The sequence below is a fragment of the Eurosta solidaginis genome, chromosome 1 (assembly GCF_040869045.1).
Source record: "Eurosta solidaginis isolate ZX-2024a chromosome 1, ASM4086904v1, whole genome shotgun sequence".
Classification (NCBI taxonomy): Eukaryota; Metazoa; Arthropoda; class Insecta; order Diptera; family Tephritidae; genus Eurosta; species Eurosta solidaginis.
The window spans coordinates 340,345,100-340,371,007 of record NC_090319.1 but is presented as its reverse complement, the minus strand read 5'-3'; the positions used below and the strand labels follow the sequence as shown (position 1 = coordinate 340,371,007).

At 38.0% G+C, this 25,908-nt stretch overlaps 1 protein-coding gene across 1 annotated transcript in view; it reads left to right on the top strand.

The window, feature by feature from the left end:
- Nucleotides 1-25,908, top strand: part of Dhc98D (Dynein heavy chain at 89D) — a 322,849-nt gene that overhangs the window by 182,066 nt on the left and 114,875 nt on the right. Inside the window, exons 35-37 of the mRNA XM_067773518.1 lie at nucleotides 764-856; nucleotides 12,377-12,537; nucleotides 14,803-15,130. Of these exons, the coding sequence (XP_067629619.1) occupies nucleotides 764-856; nucleotides 12,377-12,537; nucleotides 14,803-15,130 (582 nt within the window). The remainder of the gene's footprint in view (nucleotides 1-763; nucleotides 857-12,376; nucleotides 12,538-14,802; nucleotides 15,131-25,908) is intronic.

Below are 25,908 nucleotides of genomic sequence, written 5' to 3'. Positions count from 1 at the left end.
CAAGCAATTTTACGATCTGCAATTGTGTCACAGCGATACCTTCATTTTTTAAAACGGTTGAATAAAAAAACCCACACAGTTATGTTTACGACATGCAAATGCATCACACTGATGCCTTGGTTTTAAAAGGGGGTTGTAAAAACGCTAATTTCTGAAATTTTTTTTTTTAATTTCTTTTCTATTACTAAGTTAAATTCATTTTTTCATTTACATATGTTCTGACTAAATAAATTTCTAAAGAGAAAAATAAACTCCAAAAAGAAAAAACATAGGCATTTCAAAGTGGTATTTTTCAAAATTTGCGCTACGACCCAAAGGGGGGGGGGGGGGGGGGGGGGGGACATCAGAATTCATTTTAGAGGTATGGTTCCTTCGGCAAAGTTTCTTTTTTCTTTTGATCCCTAGAATATGATTTTCACAGAGCAATGGGCGATTTTTTGCCTCCCCACAAATCAACCCGGCCTAACATACATATATGCTCAGTTAAATTGGTTTAAATTGTCTTTTATTTGTATATATATATACAAATACTTATTTTAATTACATTTTCTATATTTTACCTACCTACATATAATCACTGTCTATACAGGAAATATTTCTTTTGGCTTCCTGTGAGCCGATCACACCGGTTCAATGAACATCAATCCTTTCAAATCCCATAGAGAATTTATTAATATTTGCTTATTTCTTTGCATGAATACCAACTCTTGCTGCTCAACTGACCTATGTTGTTGTTATGTACTGTCATCATCGCCATCGATAGATTAAACGGCCGGTGCTGCTGGTAGGCGAAGCAGGAACATCAAAAACTGCTATGATTTCACAATACTTACGTAATCTAAATGCAGATACAAATGTGAGTAAAAAGTTTAAGTGCATCATACACACACAGCATATGAACACAAAAATACTGCAACCCAATTTGCCATAAGATAGGGGACACTTCCAAACGATGGCAAACGAGTTCATTTTTCTATCTTAAACCAAATTCATTAATTTTCGATGATGTTAGATAAGGCCTCAGAGGAACGCATTGCGTGCTTAAACTACTTCTGGGTCTTTTGTGGAGGGCTGATTCTAGATTGGAAAGTTTTTCCCATTCTAAAATTTTACAAGTTGTGTGCTCCACGATCACCATGTACATTTTCTGCAGATTCTCTACTTTCCGAGGAACATTTTGTGGTAAAAGGGACAAATAGGGCATTTATTATGTACATATATTAGCCTCTTGTTAAGTGCTACTTTCCGAACGGCCGCCGTAGTGTGGGGTAGCATGCTCCATAGAAAAAACTTTTTTCAATTAGAAACAAGTAAAAGCGTGACTGTCTTCCGCTGTGCCTAGGACTTCATACCTTTCATGGGGCTGAGCAATAATTCCATTCCATTCGTTATATCGTAACATTCGGCTGTATAAGATATGTAATATTTAGAGAAAGGGAGGTACATTAGCGAAATTTTCGATAAACATGAAATAAATAAGATATAGATCGGTAATTGTCACGCGAAACTTTATCTGAACAATATTTAACGCATACGTAAGCATTTTGTGATATTTGAAGCTTCTATCTAACAAATTGAGGAGGATATGACAAAAAACCTCTTTTCTGAAAAAGCGATTTTATAGTAGACTGGGTCGAAAAAAAAAGTTGCTAATGTCCGCCCCGAAATTTAAAGATAATGTTGAGAGGGTTTCGGAAAAAAAATGTTTTTTTGATCCTTCGAAATACAGCCGAAAAGGTTTTTTCGTTGTAACTTGGTTATTTGACGTCCGATTTTTAAAATTGATATGTCATTATTTTGGCCTTGACTTCCCATTTCCGTCCCTGTAAGCTATGAAGTCGTTTTCACATAATTAGGTCAGCTAACAAAGTTGTACCCCCCCCCCCCCCCCCCCCCCCCCTAAAGTATCCTTTTTTCGTTATCAAACAAAAGTACTTAAAAATTCAAGAAAATGTTGCTTTTAAACCATATTACTAAAATAATAAACAAAGAAGTTATAGTACTTTCAATATTTATTGCATCTGTCATTTTACCTGATTCTTATTATACTTAGACCTGAAACTCATGATATTTTTGGAGGGAAAATTATTATTAGGGTTTGCATTGAAAAGTTAATAAAGATATGCCAAATATCATAAATGGGGGAAGTCGAAGTAAGTAAGTGAGTCAAACTTGTTGTTTCGTATTTAAAATAACAACACTATGCGAAAAAATCAACTTTTTTTCTGGGCATTGGACAAAACCTTTTTTTTGTAGAGATTGAGGCTTAAGTAAAAAAGTACTATCTCCGTTTTTCGAAGTTAGCCTCCAAAAAATAGATATCGGCTTTCGAAGTTGGAAATTCTTCATTTCGAAATTTTATTTTTTTTTTTTTTTTGTTAACGCGTTCAGCAAATTGAAAAAGTACAAATGTGTTCGTGGTCCACTCTTTTCCCTTATTTGAAGGGCTGAATTCTTTTTTTGAGAAATTTAGTATAACAGCTGTTATACGAGGTGAAATTCAGAAGTCAGAGTCTGACTGGCGAGAACACTGCGAGTCGATTGAGTCAACGAAGGACTCAGCTAGGCTGGGAAAGATTCTTGCCAAGAGTCATTCAAACAAGACATTTGTCAAGCGCGCCGATGTCAAATGGGCAGGATCGGGGGAGGGTACGCGATACAAAGACGGCACAGCAGGAAGTACCTGTTGGCCTCATATACAACCTTTTAGCGGAGAAGAAAATTGCCTGGGCAATAGATAGCTTCTCTCCATATAAATCACCGGGCGTGGATGGTATTCTACATATTATGCTGCAGAAGACTCAGAAATATTTGGCTAAGGAACTAAAGGAGATCGTCGAGGCATCCATTCGTCTCAAACACATTCCGGTCTCGTGGACGAAAACAAGGGAGGTTTTTATCCCTAAGGCCGGCAGATGCCTCAAAGACTTTCGGCCGGACTCCCGTCCTTTGTTCTGAAAACATTCGAAAGGCCACTAGATATACATAGGTGAGGCTCCACTTTCCACTGTACAGCACGCGTACCTGAGAGGGAAATCCACAGAAACCGCGCTACATGAGGTAGTTCGAAGTCCCTTCATCTCAAGCAGTTCACTCTGGCTGCGTTTGTTGATGTGGAAGGTGCGTTTAACAATGTAAGAGCTGAAGCGATGGAGGCTGCCCTCGGTAGGGCAGGGGTTGAAGAACCACTACGGCTTTGGATTTCAACCCTGCTTCGCAACCACGAAATAACAGCAGAGCTAGGCGGAGCTAGTGTTGGCAAGCAGGTATGCAGAGGCACACCACAGGGTGGGGTGCTTTCACCTTTGCTTTGGTTGATCACCATAAATGAAATCCAAAGGAAACTTAACGCAGGGGGGGTTAAGATCGTGGCGTATGCCGACGACGTGGCGATCTTGGTCTCTGGTCCTTTTCCCTCCGTAATGAGCGAAATCATGGAAAGGGCTTTGGCTAAACTCAGCAGGTGTGCACAGGGATGTTGCCTTAGGTTAAATCCCGACAAGGCGGACCTGCTTCTCTTCACGTACAAACAACCTGCCTTCGGACTACCATTCTTAAATGGCCAGCAACTAACCCTGTCATCGAGTACCAAGTATCTGGGACTAACAATTGACTGCAAGTTGAATTGGAAAGTATGCATCGAAGAGCGGGTACGGAAGGCCTGCATCGCCTTCTATGCCTGCAAATCAATGGGGAAACGGGGACTCGGGTCAAGCATGGTACTTTGGATGTACGAGGCGGTGGTGCGACCGGTGCTTACCTATGGTTCCATAGTCTGGTGGGAAGCTCTAAGTAAGAGCTACAATCTCACCAACCTGCAAAAAGTCCAGCGCACTGCGTGTGTTGGGCCATAGGGGCCGGACGCACTTGCCCCACAGTTGTTTTAGACCCCATTTTGCACCAGCTTCCGACCTACTTGCATACACTTTGTACATCGTCACAAACCGCACTGAGACTCATAGAGTTTGGGTGTTGGAAGGATACTCAGCAAGGGCATAGTAGTATCCTAAATAAACTTCCGGATGGTACATGTAGTACCGCGACATATTACTACCCTCGCAAACTGAAGTTTGAGTACGGTTGTAATACCGCCATTCAAAGCAGGAACGAGTGGAGGAGAAACCCGGGAATAAGGGTCGACGACATCCAAATCTACACTGACGGCGCTAAGATGGAATCGGGAGTGGGGGCCGGAGTCTACTCTGAGTCCCTAGATTTGCTGCGTCATTCAGACTGCCATCGCACTGCAGCGTGTTTCAAGCAGAAATCTTCGCGATTTGGCTAGCCTGCAAATCACTGGAGGGTTTGAATGTAGCTGGTGAAGTTTGCATCCTATCGGATAGCCAAGCAGCGATAAAAGCGCTTTCCTCGCCACACATTAACTCAAAATTAGTGTGGGCTTGTAAGCGACTCATATCCCAGTTATCCACCAATCTATAACTATGCGTTATCTGTGTCCCGGGTCATAGGGGGATAGTGGGTAACGAGAAGGCCAACGAGCTGGCACGCAGGGGCTCATCGGAGATGAGCGAAGAAATAACCAGTGTCGAAGTAGCCATACTTTTAGCAGTAGCCAAGGGGAATATCCAAAGCTTCTACTTGAAGAAAGCACAAACAAAGTGGAATAGCATCACCCCCTGTGCAATATCAAAATCCATTTGGCCAAACTGTGATGGAAGGAGGACGAGAAGTCTTCTAAACAAATCCAGGGCCAACACACGCAAACTGATAGCAGTCTGTACCGGTCATTGGGCAGTAGGTACGCATGCGGAAAAGATGGGCATTCCGTATAACGACTACTGCAGAAGCTGCAAAGACCCAAATTCCAAGGAGACAGTTGAAAACTTTATGTGTAAATGTCCAGCTCTAGCTAGAGCCCGACTAAGGTTGATGGCTGTGATAGCAATCCCGAATATTCTTAATTTTATCAACAACTCTGGCAGGTTGTAATACATTGACCGTAACATTCCGTAGGTTTTAGACGAGTTATATGGCATCAGAACGGCTTCAAATAGCTATTTGGGCGACCAGAGTCGCAGCCATCTCTGCTTCTTTAAGGACTTACATTTTCAAGCGTCTTGACAGACTTAATATACCATTTCAATTTAATGAAATGTATACACAATTTCTGTAAGTGGCGCTCGCCCCCCGGCAATGAATGTTTCCCGATTGTATTTATGCCAATAAAAGCTTTTGAGAGAAAATTCGCCTACCTTCAAGCTTCCATTCGGAGTCCGAAAAAAACATGTAGGTCTCGCCCCACCTGTAGGAAAAATTTAAAATGAACGCGGCTCAAATTGGAAGAGATCTTCGACCTAGATTTCCTCGGAGATAAAACGCGCCCATTATTTTTTGTTTTTTTCAGCACCCCCTCCGTTGCGCTTTCACTTTTTAAAAATAGACCTCGAGTTTTTTAATTGATCTGCAGTAATACGTATATCGAAGCTTCCTTCACCACTAGAAGTAGCTACTTTTGTTACTTACGTGTATGACTGCACGATATGCGCCATGAGCCGGAGCCTTTCCATATTTTTATACTCAGTTGAGCAGAGCTCACAGAGTATATTAAGTTTGATTGGATAACGGTTGGTTGTACATATATAAAGGAATCGAGATAGATATAGACTTCCATATATCAAAATAATCAGGATCGAAAAAAAATTTGATTGAGCCATGTCCGTCCGTCCGTCCGTCCGTCCGTCCGTCCGTCCGTTAACACGATAACTTGAGTAAATTTTGAGGTATCTTGATGAAATTTGGTACGTAGGTTCCTGAGCACTCATCTCAGATCGCTATTTAAAATGAACGATATCGGACTATAACCACGCCCACTTTTTCGATATCGAAAATTTCGTAAAACAGAAAAAGTGCGATAATTCATTACCAAAGACAGATAAAGCGACGAAACTTGGTAGATAAGTTGCACTTATAACGCAGAATAGAAAATTGGTAAAATTTTGGACAACGGGCGTGGCACCTCCCACTTTTAAAAGAAGATAATTTAAAAATTTTGCAAGCTGTAATTTGGCATTCGTTGAAGATATCATGATGAAATTTGGCAGGGACGTTACTCCTATTACTATATGTACGCCTAATAAAAATTTGCAAAATCGGAGAAGGACCACGCCCACTTTTAAAAAAAAATTTTTTTTAAAGTAAAATTTTAACAAAAAATTTAATATCTTTACAGTATATAAGTAAATTATGTCAACATTCAACTCCAGTAATGACATGGTGCAACAAAATACAAAAATAAAATAAAATTTCAAAATGGGCGTGGCTCCGCCCTTTTTCATTTAATTTGTCTAGGATACTTTTAACGCCATAAGTCGAACAAAAATTAACCAATCCTTTTGAAATTTGGTAGGGGCATAGATTTTATGGCGTTAACTGTTTTCTGTGAAAATGGGCAAAATCGGTTGATGTCACGCCCAGTTTTTATACACAGTCGTCCGTCTGTCCTTCCGCATGGCCGTTAACACGATAACTTGAGCAAAAATCGATATATCTTTACTAAACTCAGTTCACGTACTTATCTGAACTCACTTTATCTTGGTTTGAAAAATGAACGAAATCCGACTATGACCACGCCCACTTTTTAGATATCGAAAATTACGAAAAATGAAAAAAATTTCGTAATTCTATACCAAATACGAAAAAAGGGATGAAATATGGTAAGGTAATTGGATTGTTTTATTGACGCGAAATATAACTTTAGAAAAAACTTTATAAAATGGTTGTGACACCTACCATATTAAGTAGAAGAAAATGAAAAAGTTCTGCAGGGCGAAATAAAAAACCCTTAAAATCTTGGCAGGTATTACATATATAAATAAATTAGCGGTATCCAACAGATGATGTTCTGGGTCACCCTGGTCCACATTTTGGCCGATATCTGGAAAACGCCTTCACATATACAACTACCACCACTCCCTTTTAAAACTCTCATTAATACCTTTAATTTGATACCCATATCGTACAAACTCATTCTAGAGTCACCCCTGGTCCACCTTTATGGCGATATTTCGAAAAGGCGAACACCTATAGAACGAAGGCCCACTCCCTTTTAAAAATACTTATTAACACCTTTCATTTGATACCCATATCGTACAAACAAAGTCTAGAGTTACCCCTGGTCCAGAAAGGCCCACTCCCTCTTAAAATACTCATTAACTCCTTTCGTTTGATACCCATATTGCACAAACGAATTCTAGAGTCACCCCTGGCCCACCGTTATGGCGATATCTCGAAACGGCGTCCACCTATGGAACTAAGGATTACTCCCTTTTAAAATACTCATTAACACCTTTCATTTGATACCCATATCGTACAAACGCATTCTAGAGTCACACTTGGTCCATCTTTATGGCGATATCTCGAAAAGGCGTCCACCTATAGAACTAAGGCCCACTCCCTCTTAAAATACTCATTAACTCCTTTCGTTTGATACCCATATTGCACAAACGAATTCTAGAGTCACCCCTGGTCCACCTTTATGGCGATATCTCGAAAAGGGGTCCACCTATAGAACTAAGCCCCACGCCCTTTTAAAATAATCATTGACACCTTTCATTTGATACCCATGTCATACAAACAAATTCTAAAATCACCCCTGGTCCACCTTTATAGCGATATCTCGAAAAGGCGAACACCTATAAAACGAAGGCCCACTCCCTTTTAAAAATACTCATTAACACCTTTCATTTGATACCCATATCGTACAAACAAAGTCTAGAGTCACCCCTGGTCCACCTTTATGGCGATATCTCGAAAAGGGGTCCACCTATAGAATTAAGCCCACGCCCTTTTAAAATAATCATTGACACCTTTCATTTGATACCCATATCATACAAACAAATTCTAAAGTCACCTCTGGTCCACCTTTATGGCGATATCTCGAAAAGGCGAACATCTATAAAACGAATTCCCACTCCCTTTTAAAAATACTCATTAACACCTTTCATTTGATACCCATATCGTACAAACAAAGTCTAGAGTCACCCCTGGTCCACCTTTATTGCGATACCTCGAAAATGCGTCCACCTATAGAACTAAGGCCCACTCCCTCTTAAAATACTCATTAACTCCTTTCGTTTGATACCCATATTGCACAAACGAATTCTAGAGTCACCCCTGGCCCACCTTTATGGCGATATCTCGAAACGGCGTCCACCTATAGAACTAAGGCCCACTCCCTTTTAAAATACTCATTAACACCTTTCATTTGATACCCATATCGTACAAAGGCATTCTAGAGTCAACCCTGATCCACCTTTATGGCTATATCCCTAAATGGCGTCCACCTATAGAACTATGGCCCACTCCCTCATAAAATACTCTTTAATGCCTTTCGTTTGATACACATGTCATACAAACACATTCCAGGGTTTCTCTCGGTTCATTTTCCTACTTGGTTATTTTCCCTTATGTTGTCACCATAGCTCTCAACTGAGTATGTAATGTTCGGTTACACCTGAACTTAACATTCCTTACTTGTTTTTTTCGTTCTGTAGCGCCGAAGACACTCCACGAAGGTTCTATGGAGTTTTATCGATATTCATAGTCTCGGGAAAGATATTATAACCCCATTTATCCTTCTAGGTGATAAGATAAAAACTAGAGTTATTCACTTGACTAAAGTGTGACGCCGTTTGGTGGCAGCCCCTTCTACATACTTACCATTGATCGCATTTTTTTTACAGTTCGTAAATAAGTCCTTGATGTGGTCCGGGCTTACTAAATGACTAGTGGTAATCCATAGCAGACGTAAGGCATTATGAAATTTCTTTAGGAGTCGGAGGCGTTTGGTAAATTGGGTGCGAATAAAGGTAGCCTTTTACACGCATACATATATAGCTAGACCAATATTCATTGAGTAGCATGCAAATGGCTTTGAATATGACCAACATCGATGGATTTGTTTAGTTGAAGGACTTTATTAACTACGTATGTACAGGGTGCAAAAGAAAACAATAGATTTATTACCTTATGTATAACCGTTCATCGCATTTATTAAATGCGAAGAGGCATCAGCTAAACCTCAACTCCAGCTATACATAGTCGGGAAGCTCCTTTGTCAGCTTCTGCCCGAAAAACGGCTTAATTAGAGTCATATATCCACGTACAGCAGTAGAGAACGCTGATACACGTAGATAGGCATTCATGCGGTTCCACTTCGTTCTTTATATTGTGACGAATATTAGTGACACTAAGTGATACTCACATCACTAGTCTGATGCTAAGTAAATGAAGTCACAACAATAATAAAGCAGATATTCACTTGTATCTACATAAACGAATCGATCATTATATCTACACATATGTATGTACGTTCACGCAGCGGAGAAGCAACGCACAACCACATGCATATATCTGAGATACTCCCGAAAGTATGCAATAATTATGCAAGTATCACTCACAAATACAAGCGCATGGGCTATGAGGGAAGCTATAAAATCGTGCACCTGTAGTTACAGCTGAGTAATTGTATAGCTGATAACTAACTAGTAAGTTCTGGAAATAGAAGCGCCTAGAAATATGTCAACGAGGAAACTGCATAGTATAAAAGCAGCAACAGTGGAGGCACGACAATCTGTTTGATTTAAGGAAGCTATCAGTTGCGAAGTATAAGTGTTATTGTGAAGTACCTTAATAAAGGCCATTTTGCATTATTGAATAGTGGAGTTATTTATTCAACAGTTTAGTGATTCGAACGTTAGTAGAAAGTTGCAAATAAGCAGAATTGCACAAAATTTGTTACAATATTATAACAGGTCTTAATCTCGCTTATCCAGAATGAACCTCAGCAAATTTGATGTACGTTCTTCAATTTTTTCAATTGTTCTATGAAACCAATTCATCAACCAGCAGACTTCCTATGGCCCACCCTTTGTAAGCTGTCAGTTTCCTTGAACTTGCATTAGAGGTTTTGGATCACATTTCGTCTGTGGGTTTGTGCAACAACAACTGGCTCAAAAGTTTCGATAAGCAATCATCTCTGAAAAAGTAAGCTTATCTATACAAAAGGCGATATAATCGATTCACGAAGTAGGTGAACCTCTGAAATCATATTTTGGAGAATTCTTATCCCTACCCCTATGACCAACACTATCAAATACTACGCACCCTGTATTAATCGTCAACGCTGCCATTGCCTAAGCCATTTGAGCGACGCACTCGTAATGTATTTGGTTTTAACTGGTATTAGCAACAAAGTCGCTTGACCTATGTATGAGCATTCATTAAACCGTTTCAGTAAAAAAAAAAAAAATTTTTCTTCCGAAAGCGTTTTCACACAGCTCTACATTCCAGAATACTGAATATTTTTGTATCTAACATAGACTCACCCTGAACAATCCACTTTAATACAGAGTCATGAAAACTAACAATTTAGAAACAACGAAATATCGGCAACACATCGACCGCTGAGTGAATTATCACCCTACCTCGGCTGCCGTTTCAAAAACGCCCTATTTCAGAATTCAGTTGAAGAATGCCCTATCCGAGAACCTTTTTCATAAACACCCCAGCTTATGTCAAAATGTATTGAGTTTGAGTCCAGTTAGTGCATTTTTGAACAATATCTGAGATATGGCATTCTTCAACTGAGTTCTAAGATAGGGCGCTTTCGAAACAAATTGTGAAATTGGGCGTAATTCATAGGTTTTCTGAGATACGGCGTTTTCGAAATGGTAGTCTTGATAGAGTGATATTCCTCTCAGAAGTTGGCATAATCACTACAAGACAGCGATCGGACACAAAATTAAGACAAAAAATTGACATTTATTTAAATATTTTGAAATTTTTACGTGGAATCTAGGAGGCCCACAGACGTTTTTCTCCCAAACTTTGGCCTAGCTGCATAACTTCAAGCCATTTCGAAGGAGTTGAACCACAAAACCTGTGACACGAGAATTTTACATAAAATATTATTCAAAATTCTCTCCTTCTCTTCTTCCCTCATTTTTTAATAGCACGAAATTAAATAAATAAGGTACGGTTTTTCAGTGCGAATTTAAATTATCTAGATTTTAAATCTGCTATGTTGGCCCCTTCAACTCCGAAAAGAAGTAAAATATTAGGAAAATTATCGTTTTGACAAGGCAAGATTGAGACTCGCACTCCAATACTTTAAGATTCTGTGCTATGCGAGATCATTGCCTTAATTGCCGCTTGGATGTCACTATAAAAGCAGACGCAGCTGCAGCTTAAGCTATTTTGTTCCAGTGTTTCTTCTGCTTTGCGCTACTACTTCCGCCTGAAAAATGCTACAGTGATGTGGCAGCTTGTGTGATCTGTTTATTGTCGGATCAGCGTAGTATGCTGCAGACCATGCTCTTTAAACTCCTTTGGAACCATCTGCGTCCACGTGTATCGTCTCGTCCGCCATTTAGGCATCCTTGCGCCAATCATCCACCTTTTTTTTTTTATTTTAAGGTCCCCTACTAAGAGCTGGTACTGAATCTAGTTGTCTGCTCGTCCAGCAACTTATGGCGCTTACTAATATTGCCATATGGTTTGCGCTCAAGCTGCCCCGAAGCACTTTTTCCACCATCTCTAAAGGTGGAATGTGCAGAAAGGCATACAGTGCAGCAATTGGATTTTGATGTGCAAAGTTTCTCCTGCAGTGTCATCCCTTCTCCCAACTACGTTTGGTTTAAAATTTGGATTACACCGGTATTCGTGAAAATGAAAACGCAGTTCTTGGTTTTATTTTTAAACCAGAAAAGTCTGCACTTCCATCAAGAAAAAAATTGCAAAATCCATCCATAGTTTTTGAGTCGAAGTGCTGTCGCTCCCGTTCGTAAAGAACGTCATCGATAATTTATCGGCAGGTTATCGATAAGCTATTGGTTTGTTATAGAAAATGTTGCGATTCGTTAACGAGAAACATTGATTTGCTATCTATTTGTTATCGGCTTTTATTAAACCCATACTGATAACACTACAACGCCGAAAAACAATTTGATTGACTAGGACGTCCCGAATATTGACATCAGAGCATTATAATTAAGCAAGCAGTTTTCAGCACCATAAAAAAATGGTTTCAAGAAGAAAACGCAAAAATTCTTTCTCGAACTGTCTAATGTAGGTAGATATGTAGGTGAGCTAATATTAAAATAGAACATTGCTACTTACTTACAAAGAGACTTAGTGGCATGCCATTTTATTTGCCACATTTTGTTGTTGTTATCGTTGTAATAGCATTTATATGGTATTTGTGCTTTGAACTTTTATGCTTGTTTATGAGCCCACTAAACTTATACTCCTTATACTCATTGCATATTCGTTGACAACATTTATTACATAACATATTTTCTACATACATATGTATATATACACATACATACAAACTTTTTTTATTCCCTTATTCCAGATCATATTGAATATTAATTTTTCATCGCGCACATCATCTATGGATGTACAACGCACACTCGAGGCAGCTGTGGAAAAACGTACAAAGGATACATTTGGACCGCCGATAGGCAAGAAAATTGCCTGTTTTATAGATGACATGAATATGCCACAAGTGGATGAGTAAGTTTAATAGAACTTTTTCATTTGATCAACATATTGGACACATTATGAGTGTCCTCTTTGCCTTTTACATGTTTTGCTTACTTAATGAGTTTTTAGGTCAACTGCGTATGCGTTAAATGGTTTGATGTATGCCAAGGTTATAGATATTCGCTTGTAGTATTTGGTATTCTAAAAAAAATATCGACTATTGCGTATAAAGGCTGCTTATTTGACTATGGTTATTAACAAAAAAATTTAATAACTTTGATTGCTGCTATTTTGAGGACAAATTTACTGAGGCATATCGTTTCGACTGGATTTTTTTGTGCTTTATATACTGATCGGCATATTTAAGCCTCACTGCGAGACACCCTATCTCTTTAAAGGCGTTCCCCCCAAAATCTAGCCTCCCATGGTTCGTGCAATTTCCCGTACCAGGGACCATGTTCAGCATTAATTCGGTTGCGGTAGCTCTATGGCTACTCTCAAGCTAATGGACTAGGCATTCATATTATCCTTTGCTGCGAAATATATGCCTCAAATATGTATGTGCTGAGCGGTATTGTTATTGATGGCACTGCTCGGGAATAGCTCACCAATTATCTCTCTTACCAGCCATCGCTGTGCGGCCAAGTGTTTGCATTCGAATAAGGTGTAGCGTATATATAATTTTCCATAGTACAGGCAGTTCGGGTTTTCAACCATGCCCACTTTGAGCAGATATTTATGTAAGTAACCATGTCCGATTAAAAACAAAGCCATATAAAAGTCGTCCGTGTGGTCGTCTCAGCCATGCATTCAACTCATGAATAAGTTTCTGGTCTACTTTCCTAAGGTGCTGTTGCTCCACCCCTCTTTGCAACAGTTATGTTTACAGCAGCTCTACTTGCTTCTCCGCTGTCGTATATTGCTTTTCTTTCTGCAGCGCGAAGATATATCGGTATGGTTCCCGCAAAGACCAGGGCAGCTTCAGCCGATACAGTGCTTCCGATATTTCACTGCATCTGCCCAGATTTGTCCACCGTACAAGAGTATAAAATCCAAGGCTGATGCAAGCTGCCCAGCTTCGTTGAAATGCGTGTTTTTAGCGGTTGGTCCCCAGTCGTCATATTCCTTATAGTTGGAATCCACCTCTTGGTGAAAATCGCGATATCCGTTTCTGCCATTACTAGCTGGTGATTGCTATCAGTCAACCACCTTTTCACGTTACGCATGACCTGGTATAGCTTCAGCTCTCTGCTTGGTGCTGCTATCATAGCTACAATGTTATTTGCAAAAGCGACGGGAATGTGCCTCTGTCATGTCCAATCGAAAAAGATTGTCGTAAGTAATATCCCAGAGATTGGGACCTAGCACCGAACCCTGGGCTGCTCTGGCTGTTAGTTTTACCTTTTTCCGTGAGTGGTTTTATATCTTAGTTGGGCCTTTAAGATATCTTGCAAATACTACGGTACCTTGAAAATGCAGGTACAAAATTTCCTGTTCCCTGCTTTTGACTCCATTTCAAAGTAATACACAAACATAGACATAGCACAGGATTTTTTCAAAAACATCCTATGTCAGCTGAAACCTGTGAAATTTGTGTTGAGGTAGGGCGTTTTTCCCAAAAACTGTCGATATTCTGCGTCTTTAAAGAAAAGCATTTTTTGAGCATAAAAAAATACTTTCTGTGCTTAGGTGTTTTTGATCTAGAACCCGAGAAAACCTGATCTTGCACACAGTCTTCGAGTACAACCATACGTCGGTAGGACACCAACCCTATGTCAAAGATAAATATATAATGTCACATAAGGATGTTGTTGTTGTTTTAGCGATAAGGACACTCCCCGAAGGCCTTGGTGAGTGTTATTGATGTTGATGGTCCTTTGCCGGATGCAGATCCGGTACGTTCTGGTAACAAGCACCTTAAGGGTACTAGCCCGACCATCTCGGGAACGATTTGGTATGACCAAATGAAACCTTTTAGGCCATAAAGCCACCCTCTAGATCCACCATGGCGTCGGGGTTGCCAGAGCCTCGGCTGTTAATGAAACGGGATTCGCCACGGACAGGTGAGGTTGACAATTGTGTTGGAGAAGCTATATATTGTACTGTTAACCCTTTGAGAGGGTTGTGCTACACACCCTCTTGAATCAATTTGGTATTTTAGTCAGCTCTTATGACAGGCATGCCTACCGCGGGTATATTCTAAGCACCCTAACCCGCTGGGGTTGAGGCCTCTTAGTTTTGTGAGCTCATTCTTATTTAGCCATTTTAACCTCAAACGTTACTTTCAAATTTCAGATATGGTACTCAACAACCAATTGCCTTACTTAAGCTGCTCTTCGAACGTGGCGGAATGTATGATCGTGGCAAGGATTTAAATTGGAAAAAATTCAAAGATCTCACTTTCTATGCGGCTATGGGTTGTGCTGGAGGTGGTCGTAACGAAGTGGATCCGCGATTTATATCCATGTTTGCAGTCTTTAATATTGTCTTTCCCAATGATGAATCTTTGGAACAAATTTACATCTCCATATTTAAAGGACATTTGTTACATAGCAGCTCATTCAAAGCCGAACTCCTACCGATGGCAGATTTTGTGGTCAGCATGACGCTACGCCTTTTTAAGGTTAGTACTGAAGATTTATGTAAATTTTTTCCATGCGCTTAATATTTATTCTTATGGTTTTTTAAAACACTACAACAAATGTGATTGCAATACAAATTGCTTTAACAAACCGTACATATTTGTTTTATCCCCCCACCCATTGATGCATACACAACCAAGCTTTAATGTTTATTTGATGCAGAATAAGTCATAAAAAAAGTGTGGGAAGCCGTGCTGAGATTTTTAAGTTACGACTCGAAATATGTTTTTTTTTTTTACTTTCCAACTACGATAGTGAAGCGCTCCCGTTTAAGTTTGACAATAGAAGCCACGTGTCATCTCAAGCCAACGTTGATTTTTTAGTCCGATCCGGTCGGGGCCTCGACGTACTGCGATTTTTATTTAGATCTATTGTGCTTGACCTTTCAGCCTTTACTGTATTTGGAGGCTTTTTTAAAGTATTTAAGTACCCCTGCCCTGGGTTCAACTTCCGGCAAAGCAACATCCAAATTTTAGAAATAAGGTTTTTCAATTAGAAGAAAATTTTTCTAAGCGGGGTCGCCCCTCGGCAGTGACTGGCAAGCGCTCCGAATGTATTTCTGCCATGAAAAGCTCTCAGTGAAAACTCATCTGCCTTGCAGATGCCGTTCGGAGTCGGCATAAATCATGTAGGTCCCGTCCGGGCAATTTGTAGGGAAAATCAAGAGGAGCACGACGCAAATTGGAAGAGAAGCTCGGCCTTAGATCTCTTCGGAGGTTATCGCGCCTTACATTTATTTTTTTAAGTAACCCTCCAGGCTTTTTACTCCATACAGAGAAGAATTTAAGATTTTCGCCACCTAAATCGGAGAGTTCCTGTTGTTGTTGTAGCAGTGCTTCCCCCGATCCAATAAGTTCGACCACTCACCAATTTTCATCGATATCCTCTAAGTGGAGTCCAAGAAAATTTGCAGTTTCAACAGGGGTGGACCAAAGTGAGAGGCGTGTTAGAGGCGTTGGCTCCACATTGCAATTAAAGAGATGGTTGGTGTGGGGACTCGTTGCAAGCAGAACATACATTATGTAATTCGGGGTTGATTCTGGATAGGTAAGAGTTTAACCTGCTACAGTATCTAGATCGTAGTGAGCTAGAGTGATGCGCGTCTCCCTAGGGGGAGTGCTTTCCTCTTCTGCGAATTCAGGGTATTTGTCTTTATAAAGGTGGTTCGAGGGGCAATTCCAGTATTACAGAGAATGTGAAACAGCGTTTCATCCTCTAGCTAACAAAAGTGACAAATGTGTGCGTGTGAAAAATTTAACTTACTTGAGTGATATCGTAGACTACAGAGAGAGTTCGTATGCCCTATCCGATAATATTAATGACTTTGGCAGATATTCTCTTTGTTGGGACTATTTTATATATTACTTCTAATTGCTTTTTTATGTGCCGGTCCTTTTTGCACTGTTGTTTCTAATCCAGCTCTATAAATAAAGTTTTGGTTGTAAAGATGGAGATTCGTTCTATAAGCGAGCTTTGAGAATTGTTGGTCGTAGTGCTTTTATTAAGCTATATTTTATTAAAATAATATGTTAAAAATAAACACAAAAAAATCTATTTGCACTACGGCGCTATTGTGAATATTTTATTAGAACTAACACTGCATTACCGGCAGTTTGCTAACATTCGCCAGATGGCAGCGCAAGCGCATGTAAGTTTTTATTGATAGATGATTGATTGATAGAACAGCTGATTTCTGTTGATATTTGATATGAGACTTTTATACTTTGTTGCGCCAGATGCGCACGGGTCTGGCTAGCAAGCAATTAATCCTGTCTTTGCCCAGGAAATTCAATCAAGTATTGAATTCTTTTGTTCCCCAGTTATTTACGGTTTCCCTAGTGTGTGCCTTTGGGAGCTCACAGTAGGGTTCCGGACTATAGAATGCTGCAATAGCACCCTGCTTGGCTAGGTAATCTGTATGTTTATTATTTTTATGTCCCTGATGTCCGGGAACCCATCTTCACGAAATCTTGCTTCGGCTCCCTATATATTCATCCACTAGCTTCGAGGTAATTGTGTAAGATTTCAGGCACCCAATGTGGATATCTCTCGAAGATAAATCCCTTAGTAGATAATATCTACCGTTAACTTCTATTGCATAGATTTCCGCCAGAAAAGGCGTTGAGTAGCATACCATTGGTAACAACTTCTTGAGGTTAGGCCTAAAGATGACAGCTCCTGTTTTCCGTCATAAAATTTAGATCCATCCGTCCACCAGACGTCTGAATAACGGTCAGTATATGGCTTCCATCTTTTTGAAAAAGTTTTGTCCACAATAGACACCTTAACATTCCGTGAGATTCTAAGCGTGGGGGTCTTGCATCACGTAGTTGCAGTAAGGGGTTACTTTTATATCCCCTGTCAGGTTTCTGCTTTTTCGCTCGGAGATATTTTGAAGTCTTAATATACAGGTGTTGCCTTTTTCTCTATTAAAATAGGAACACCAAAAGAACTAAGTGCATTGCTTTTGCTGTTCTTTGCGTGGTCTTTGGCCACAAAACAAAGGAAGCATATATATGTGATGACATTTCAACACTGTTAAATGCCCAGTAAACCACTTTGGGATATGTCCCCCATGTTTTGCCATAGAGTCGAGTGCAGGCGAAGAAAACTCTTGTTGCGTTGTTTAAGGTAGAATCTAGCTGAGCATTCCATGTTCTGTTCGGTGTTGTCCCTAGGTATTTTTCTTCCATTGGAAGTCTGATTTTGGCGCACCTAAGGGATGATTCTGGCATGGATAGTTTTTTCTCCGGGTATCAGGCACTAGGACGGTTTATTTGCTCGTGCAGCCCTGTAATGCAGTATACCTAGGATTGACTTGTGTGTCAAATCCATGACAAGGTCCACAACAGATTACATTCCCTTGAGGGCATCGCCTAGTGCCCACAATTGACTCGGTTGTCCCTGCAAGCTCAAGACTGATTTTCTTCTCATTAGTATATCTATAACAGACATATATTTAAAGAGTCCTTATAAATTTTATCAAGTTTACTTAGTCTGGAACAAATTTTTTACGAGCCCGCGCTTTAACCAACAACTATAATCATGGGCAGTTATGCTTACGTTCAGTGGCCAAGTCTCTCACACAGTCCGCACGTTAAGCCAAACGTTTTAAATTTAAGCTTTTTCTTTGTTTTTTTTTTTTTCTACTTTCTGGTTATAAACTGTCATATTATATGCAAGAATTTTTTGTAATCGATTTACATATGCAAATAAAGGGCAATTTTTTATAAGTGCCAATGAACAACATTCACCATACCTTGTATTTTCCCCGATGTTCTGATGTTCCACGGACCTTCAGTGTGTCTTACATTAAGGGGTTGAAACCAGGGCCAAACAGTTGCTTCCGAAGAGAATTTCTCGCACTTCAATTGCTGCTAAATGGTTTATACACAATGGAAATTATTCAATATTCAATGCGAAAGGGTGAAACGTGTCCCAAAGAGACATTGCTTGTATGCGTGAGTGTAAATTTATATAAATATATGATGCAATAGATGGTCCCGCATTCAATATTTATGTAAATACATATGTGTATGCAAATATTGGTTGTCAAAGGGCAAGAATCGTGTAGCAGAGCAAATGTGTGGTTCGTTGATTGTGCGTAGGATAAGCTCTTCCATTTGTTGGCTGATTTGCTCCAAACACACAATATATTCATACACATAATACACACTTTGTCTAAGATTTTTTATGGAAGAGTTTGCAAGATTGCGCTTTATGTTTTTGTTATAAATGTGTGGTCTAGCCAACGGAGTAGCTAGTCACATCTTCAGCTCACTTCAGCTTCACGATTTCTGGAGAGTATGTTTATATGAACGTATATCAATTTTCGTGCGAATGTATTTACAATGGCCATTTGTAATGCCTATCTCTAAATGTCTATCTGACAATTATTTCAAGAAATAAAAATATTGTTACGAATATTAGCAATACTAAGGGGTACTGCCATATCTAAGTCGATGCTAAGCCGTGACTTTATGCACATCAATAATTCAATCATTATGTCTACACATATGTACGTACACGCAGCGGAGTAATTGTGGAAGTGTTGCTCACAAACACACGCTCATGAGCTGTGAGAGAAGCTATAAAAATTGTGCATCTGTAGTTATAGCTGAGAAACTTATAGCAGATAACCAACTAGTAGGTTCTGGAACAGAACCGCCTAGAAATGTCATCGAGTAAACCAAACAGTATAAAAGGCGATACCAGTAGAGGCGCTACAGTCAGTTTCGATTAAGCACGCTATCTGTCAAGCAATAGCAGTATTATTTTGAAAATCAGTTGTAGTGCTATTGTAAAGAACTTGAATAAAGGCCATTTTGCATTATTAAATATTGGAGTTATTTATTCAATAGTTTAGTGATTCAAACTTAGCAGAAGGTTGCAATTAAGAGGATTTGCAGTAAATTCTTTACAATATGTATTTACATTTGTTCATGCCATATACGAATACTAACACATACATATGTACCAGTAGGGTACTTAAGTATCAAATGGGAATATTTACATAAATGCTTATAACTTTTGTATTAGTCCATCGATTTTATTGAACGAAAGCTTATTTTTCTTTTAATAAAAGAGAGCTTGAGAGAAAAAAACCAATCTGCAAAAAAATAAAACTTTTTCGAGATCCTTCCTCGCAAAGTACAATTTTTTTTATATTTTTACAAAAGAAAAATGGAAAAAATCCGTAATGATTGTTCGTTATCTTTTAATCTGCAGGGCGTAGCAAAGAGAGTTGTGTGGAATTGCTCAATTCGTTCTTGAGATATATATGATTAAGTGGACCCAATTGTTGATTTTCGAAACCGGGGGGTGATTTTACATAGGAATTTCATAATGGCGTCTCTGGTGCATTTTGGCTGTAAACCAGTGTAATTTTTTTGTGTCCAAACACACAACAAGTGCTTACCTAACTTTTAGTAATCTTTTTACTTGTAAACAAACATTCATAAAATATTTATTTTCAAATTTATTTGTGTTTTCTGTTTGAAATACAACCTTACGTAGTTTGGTACCTTGTGATTGAATATCTTTTTTCTTTTGCGCACTCCGTTGTCTCCAGGGGCCATTCATCTTTTGCTACCGTTCTTTCTCTATCAGATGCTAACCATAAAGTTGCAAGCTACAGACAGAAACTCTGTTAGCGTTCGCGGAATTTATAGTTGACAATCTTATTATACTAGAGCTTACCCGCACCATTCAACTTAGCCAGTCGCGACATTACAACTGAATGAGAGCCAAGATGAATATCAGGAATAGCGTCACAGGCAATGGTGCGCACATTGGAATTGCATTAGTTTATAGTGGTTTTAACAATTGTTGACATTAAAATATTATCGCATTTCATTGCGTTTAAGTTTGAATTTTTTTCTAAACCAACATCGGTAAGACACCATACCATCACTGTTTGGTGTACCACTCGCAGCTGGATGTAATGGTTTGTGCCTGCATTTTCGATTGCTCTACTGGTGGTCATAGTCTATCCCATAGAAGATTAACAGATATATATGATTCAAGAGAATAAATGCTTTTAGCATTTTTAATAACATTTTTAGAATATAATAGGTTTACTTATTATCTAGTAAAAGAAGGAAGTACTTTTGGGTAGTAATTTTTTAGTCAAAATATGCACGCTATGAAGCTGAAAAAACTGTTTTATTCCTTAACGTTTCCGCCATCGTCGCAGAGTGGCGCCTTTTGAGTATTTTCTTTGCAAAAATCATAACTTTTGAACCAATGAAAGCTAATTATTTAAAGTTTTATTGTGTGAAAGCTCATATTGTCACAGATACAGGGTGCTTCAAAAAAATTCGTCAAAGTCGAAAATTTTTAGAAAAATGCAAAACCAAAATGTTTTTAGTAAAAAATAAAAAAAATAAAATGAGATTTGTCTTATAATGACGTAGTTAAGCATTAAATAAGATAAACTAATGATTTTGATAAGATAGCGTGGCACTGTCCACTTATGATAAAAAGTTGTATCTAAGTAGTCACGTAATCAATAACTGCCAAAATTGTAATAATATTCCCCTCTTCAATTTCAATTATTGTTGGTTCTAATTTGGCAATTTGATTTATTATATCACTCACTGTAGCTTTTATGAGTTCCGAAGACTCCTTCTCTTATTTAAATAATATCGGGAGGCACAATATAGTTGATGACGGACGTGGATTTTTCCAATATTCTGAAGCTTCATCTTTTAGTCGTAATGGAACAATAAAAGCCATAAACATATTACTATATGTAATTGTTTCATCGTCTACATTTATTCTTTGTTTATATGCGCTTTTTCCTTATGATCCATCGTAGCTCCACTTAGTTATCAATGTTATCTCCTTTGGCAGTGATTTCAACTTTTCTTCAGTAAAACTTTGAAGGCGTCGTGTAGACGTATGACCCATTAGGTTTTCTAGCTCAATTTCAGCTAATACTTCAGTTATTTTGGGACTTGGAGGAACTGCTTCTTTCTCGGCTTGAATAATTTTTTTGTATCCAGGTAAAATATCGATATTACGTTGCAATAATGACTTACGCAATATAGTATATTTTTTCTTCGTTAAACCGAGATCTATAAAGAGCGCCAAAGCTTTTTCGGGAGTGTATTTCCTAGGTAGCGCATTTGGTGGTGTGGGAATGCTGTTTTTGATCCTCATCAGTCGCACTGGACTTGCTACCGCAACTGCTTCTGTTATATAAGACTTCACGTTTTCTTCGTCATTTTTATATTTAATAGCCAGTGTTTCTGAAAGATGAGTCGTGGCCATAGCTTTTGTGGTATCAGGCAGCTTCCTTTTCCTTGTGTAGGTAGAACACTCTTCTATGGGTTTTGTTGGTCTCCCTCTAGTTGGATTGGTTGACATGCTAGGCGTTTCTTCGTCCAAAAAAATTTTGTGAGCTAGCCACTTTATATGCTTACTTAGAAATTTTGAATTTTTACGATAGACGTCCTTCCATTTTCTTTCTATCATAATGTATTGTAAACCAATTTTTTCTTCCAGGCCTTCCTTTTCTTTAATTTTTGTTTCACTCGCTAATTTTCTCATAATAGCCTCAATGAAGTCCCGTCTTGACTTTGTAGATTTAAACACCGCAAATTGATTCGAGTTTTCTAGATACATATTAGAATTGGCTTCGAGTGTATCTGACTAAATATTAAACTGTGAACTATTTTTAAAAAACTATTCACTTTATTTTAGTAAACAGAATACTTAGTTCCTTAATCTCCAAAAGACGAATGATAATGTGCATTGTATGATGGATAGCTTTATATACCTACTCAAATTATTAAAACGAATTTCAGGTATACAATTCGTAACTAAAAAATCGTATGTTGTTAACAAGTTCCAATAACAAAAACGACCTTACGGCCGTACTGAATTATATATATCTGCTCAGGCGCCTATTTATGCCCAAGGTTGTTTAACTTTATTTGATGTAAAAAGTGAAGTTGCAGCTGGACCCAGGTAGACTTTATGAATTTATGTAACTGAATATTTCACAAATAACTACTAGTAATTTAACGGAGCACATATTTTAACATTTTTTTTTTCATCAAAGTTTTAAAAAGGGCCTTAAAATAGGCATTTCGAAAAACAGGTATATCCGCCAACTTTTAACAAAAAAAAAACAATTATTTTTTTTGTTTCAATCCCTAATTAAATTATCTTTAATTTCTGTACAAGAAAACGAGAACCGGCTGCCTTATTTACTCACAAAACCATTTTAAATACAACGAAAAAGGAGAAAAATTTTAAATTTTTCCCAATGTTGAAAATTGGTCAAATTTGAGCGGCTCTACCTGGTAAACTATAACTTTCTGTGAAAAAACAGTTATATATTCTTGATCTCTGGAAAATTCTCTATTAGAAACATGTATTACATTTAGAGAACGCTTTCATGATTTTTTTGATTTTTGCCATGCTTTAACGGCAGAGGCGCCACTGTGCGTCGTCTCAGAATACAAATTAAGTTCATCATGCTTTAAGGAGTTTTCGATTTGCACAAATTCAAAATTCGACGAACTTCAATTACAAGTGCCGAACTCTATATATATATTTGTGCGTTGTTGTCTGTGGCAACAAAATGAGACTAGAGGCACATAAAATGGTTATAATGGCTCTGCAATAAATAATATGGGGCCGCCGTTGTGTGGTGCTAGTGTGCGCCGCTTAACACACCGAAGATCGTGGGGTTCTTTCTACTCCCGGTCAAAGCAACATCGAAAATTTAGAAAAAAAATTTCTAAGCGGTTTTTCTGCACGTCGGCAGTGATTTGGCAAACACTCCGTGTGTATTTCTGCCATGAAAAGCTTCTCAGTGAAAATTAATCTGACTTGCAGATGCCGTTCGGAGTCGGCATAAAGCATGTAGGTCCGGTCCCGCCAATTTGTAGGACAAATTAAAAGGAGTTCGACGCAAATTGGAATAGAAGCTCGGCCTAAAATTTCTTCGGAGATTATCGCGCATTGCATTTATTTATTAAAAAAAAAGAAATAAAGAGATAGTTTAGAACTTTTAAAATTATTCGAATAATTCGATTAATCGATTCAATTATAGATTTTGGTACGTTTATTAGGCGAATTTCACTATTTGAAAAGTTAATTTTTTAGACTATTGAAATAATCGGAACTCAAAGATTATTCGAGTACTCTATTATTTAGCCTCGTTGCAATGCGACCTTTATTTATGTAGATCCATTGTACTTATTCGCATTCCTTATTAAAATCGGTCGTTCAGTTTTGATTTATTACGTATACGTCACGTATGTACCATATATGTATGTCGTCTTTGTTGAATCGTTGATAATTTGATCGCTTACCAGATATTGAAATCTTTAGACGACATATCTCAAAATTGATGTCCCTTTGTAACATTTTCTGAACTTTACGAGGCCTGAAAGCTTTAAGCATACACAAATTTCGGAAAAAAAAATCATTGTTTTTCTCAAAAATCGCAATTTTTCCCAATTTTTGCTAGTCTTTTTGTGGTCATCGCAACCCACCGAGATATGATGGCTGACAACCAGTGTTGCCAGAACTTTTTTAGAAAAATGACTTGATGGACAACTATAGAGCTAAATAAAAATTGTCAGGGCTAAAAAAAAGAGTTAAAAGTTCAAGGCATCTTTTCAAGCGTTTTGATCATTTTATTCATAAAAAAAAAAAAAAAAACAAAATAAACACTACATTCATTTAGTGAAAATTTTAAATTATTTTGTTCCCCAAGTTTCAAAAAAAATGGAAATTAAATTATTTAGAGTTGCAATTTGTGTTTTTTTTTTTTTAATTTTCAAATATAGCATTTGAGCATTCCTCTATTATTACCACTGCAACATATCATAGCATACATAATCTTAAATAGTTCTGGAGTGCCTGAGAAGAAACGAAACGATATTTCAGCAAGAGTTGAAAACTTTAAAAAAATATGAAAATTTACAAAAAAATGGTGTTCTTAAATTTTTTAATAATGCTGAATTTCATGAAAGGATAAAAAAGTTCTGTAAAATGTGATAGCTTGACGTAATTTCGTAGAACTTTTTTTTCGTTTTCAGGAACTTCAGAACTATTGAAGAGCTGCTTAGAACACACATCTTTTTGAATTCTGAAAGTTTTTGATTTTTGAAAAAGTGGCATCTCATTCGTATAGATGCCATTCGCAATGGTTCGAGTCGATAGTTAATGGCAGCGTCGCTCTGTAGCTTACTTGCGAGCTGAAAAACCAGTTAAATATTTCTGAAATCAAAAGTTCATTATTTAAGATTTAATCTACACCAAACTGTTTATGTAGATTTTCTAAGATTTTGAAAAAATGCTAAAAAAAAGCTAAGAAATTTCTGATAAATGCGAAATAAAATCTTAAAGCTAAATCGTAATTTGTCAAGCTAAACGGATAAAAAAATATTAGTGAGTGATGTCAAAATCTAACCTAAAATTTTGTGTTCATTGATTTTGCAACTCATTCAACTATTTTTTGTTAATTTACATGCTGAGCAGTTGGCATGACTGGAAAAGAAGTGAGAAGGAGAGTTGCTATTGCTGAATTGAGAGGTATTCCATTACAAATATTGCTGAAGTGACGATACAAGTTTAAAATCGTATTTTGGCTATGTGCAAGCTACAAAAATATTAATTAGGGTTATTTTCGAGGTATTTTATCATTTATTGTTCGGAAATTTGAATCAGTTTGAGGAATTTAAAATTGTTTTTTTGGGAAATTTATCGAATTTTAAACGGCAACGCTCTTAAAATCATTGCACAAACATTGAATAGGATACCTTGTGAATTGCCTGAATAACTTTGTAAACTTAACAAGTAAGGAAGGCTAAGTTCGGGTGTAACCGAACATTACATACTCAGTTGAGAGGTATGGAGACAAAATAAAGGAAAATGACTCTGTAGGAAAATGAACCTTGGCTAACCCTGGAATGTGTTTGCATGACATGTGTATCAAATGGAAGGTATTAAAGAGTATTTTAAGAGGGAGTGGGTCATAGTTTTATAGGTGGACGCCATTTAGGGATATCGCCATAAAGGTGGCCCAGGGGTGACTCTATAATTTGTTTGTACGATATGGGTATCAAATGAAAGGTGTTAGTGAGTATTTTAAAAGGGCGTGGGCCTTAGTTCTATAGGTGCACGCCTTTTCCAGATATCGCCATAAAGGTGGACCAGGGGTGACTCTAGAATGCGTTTGTACGATAGGGGTGTCAAATGAAAGGTGTTAATGAGTATTTTAAAAGGGAGTGGGCCT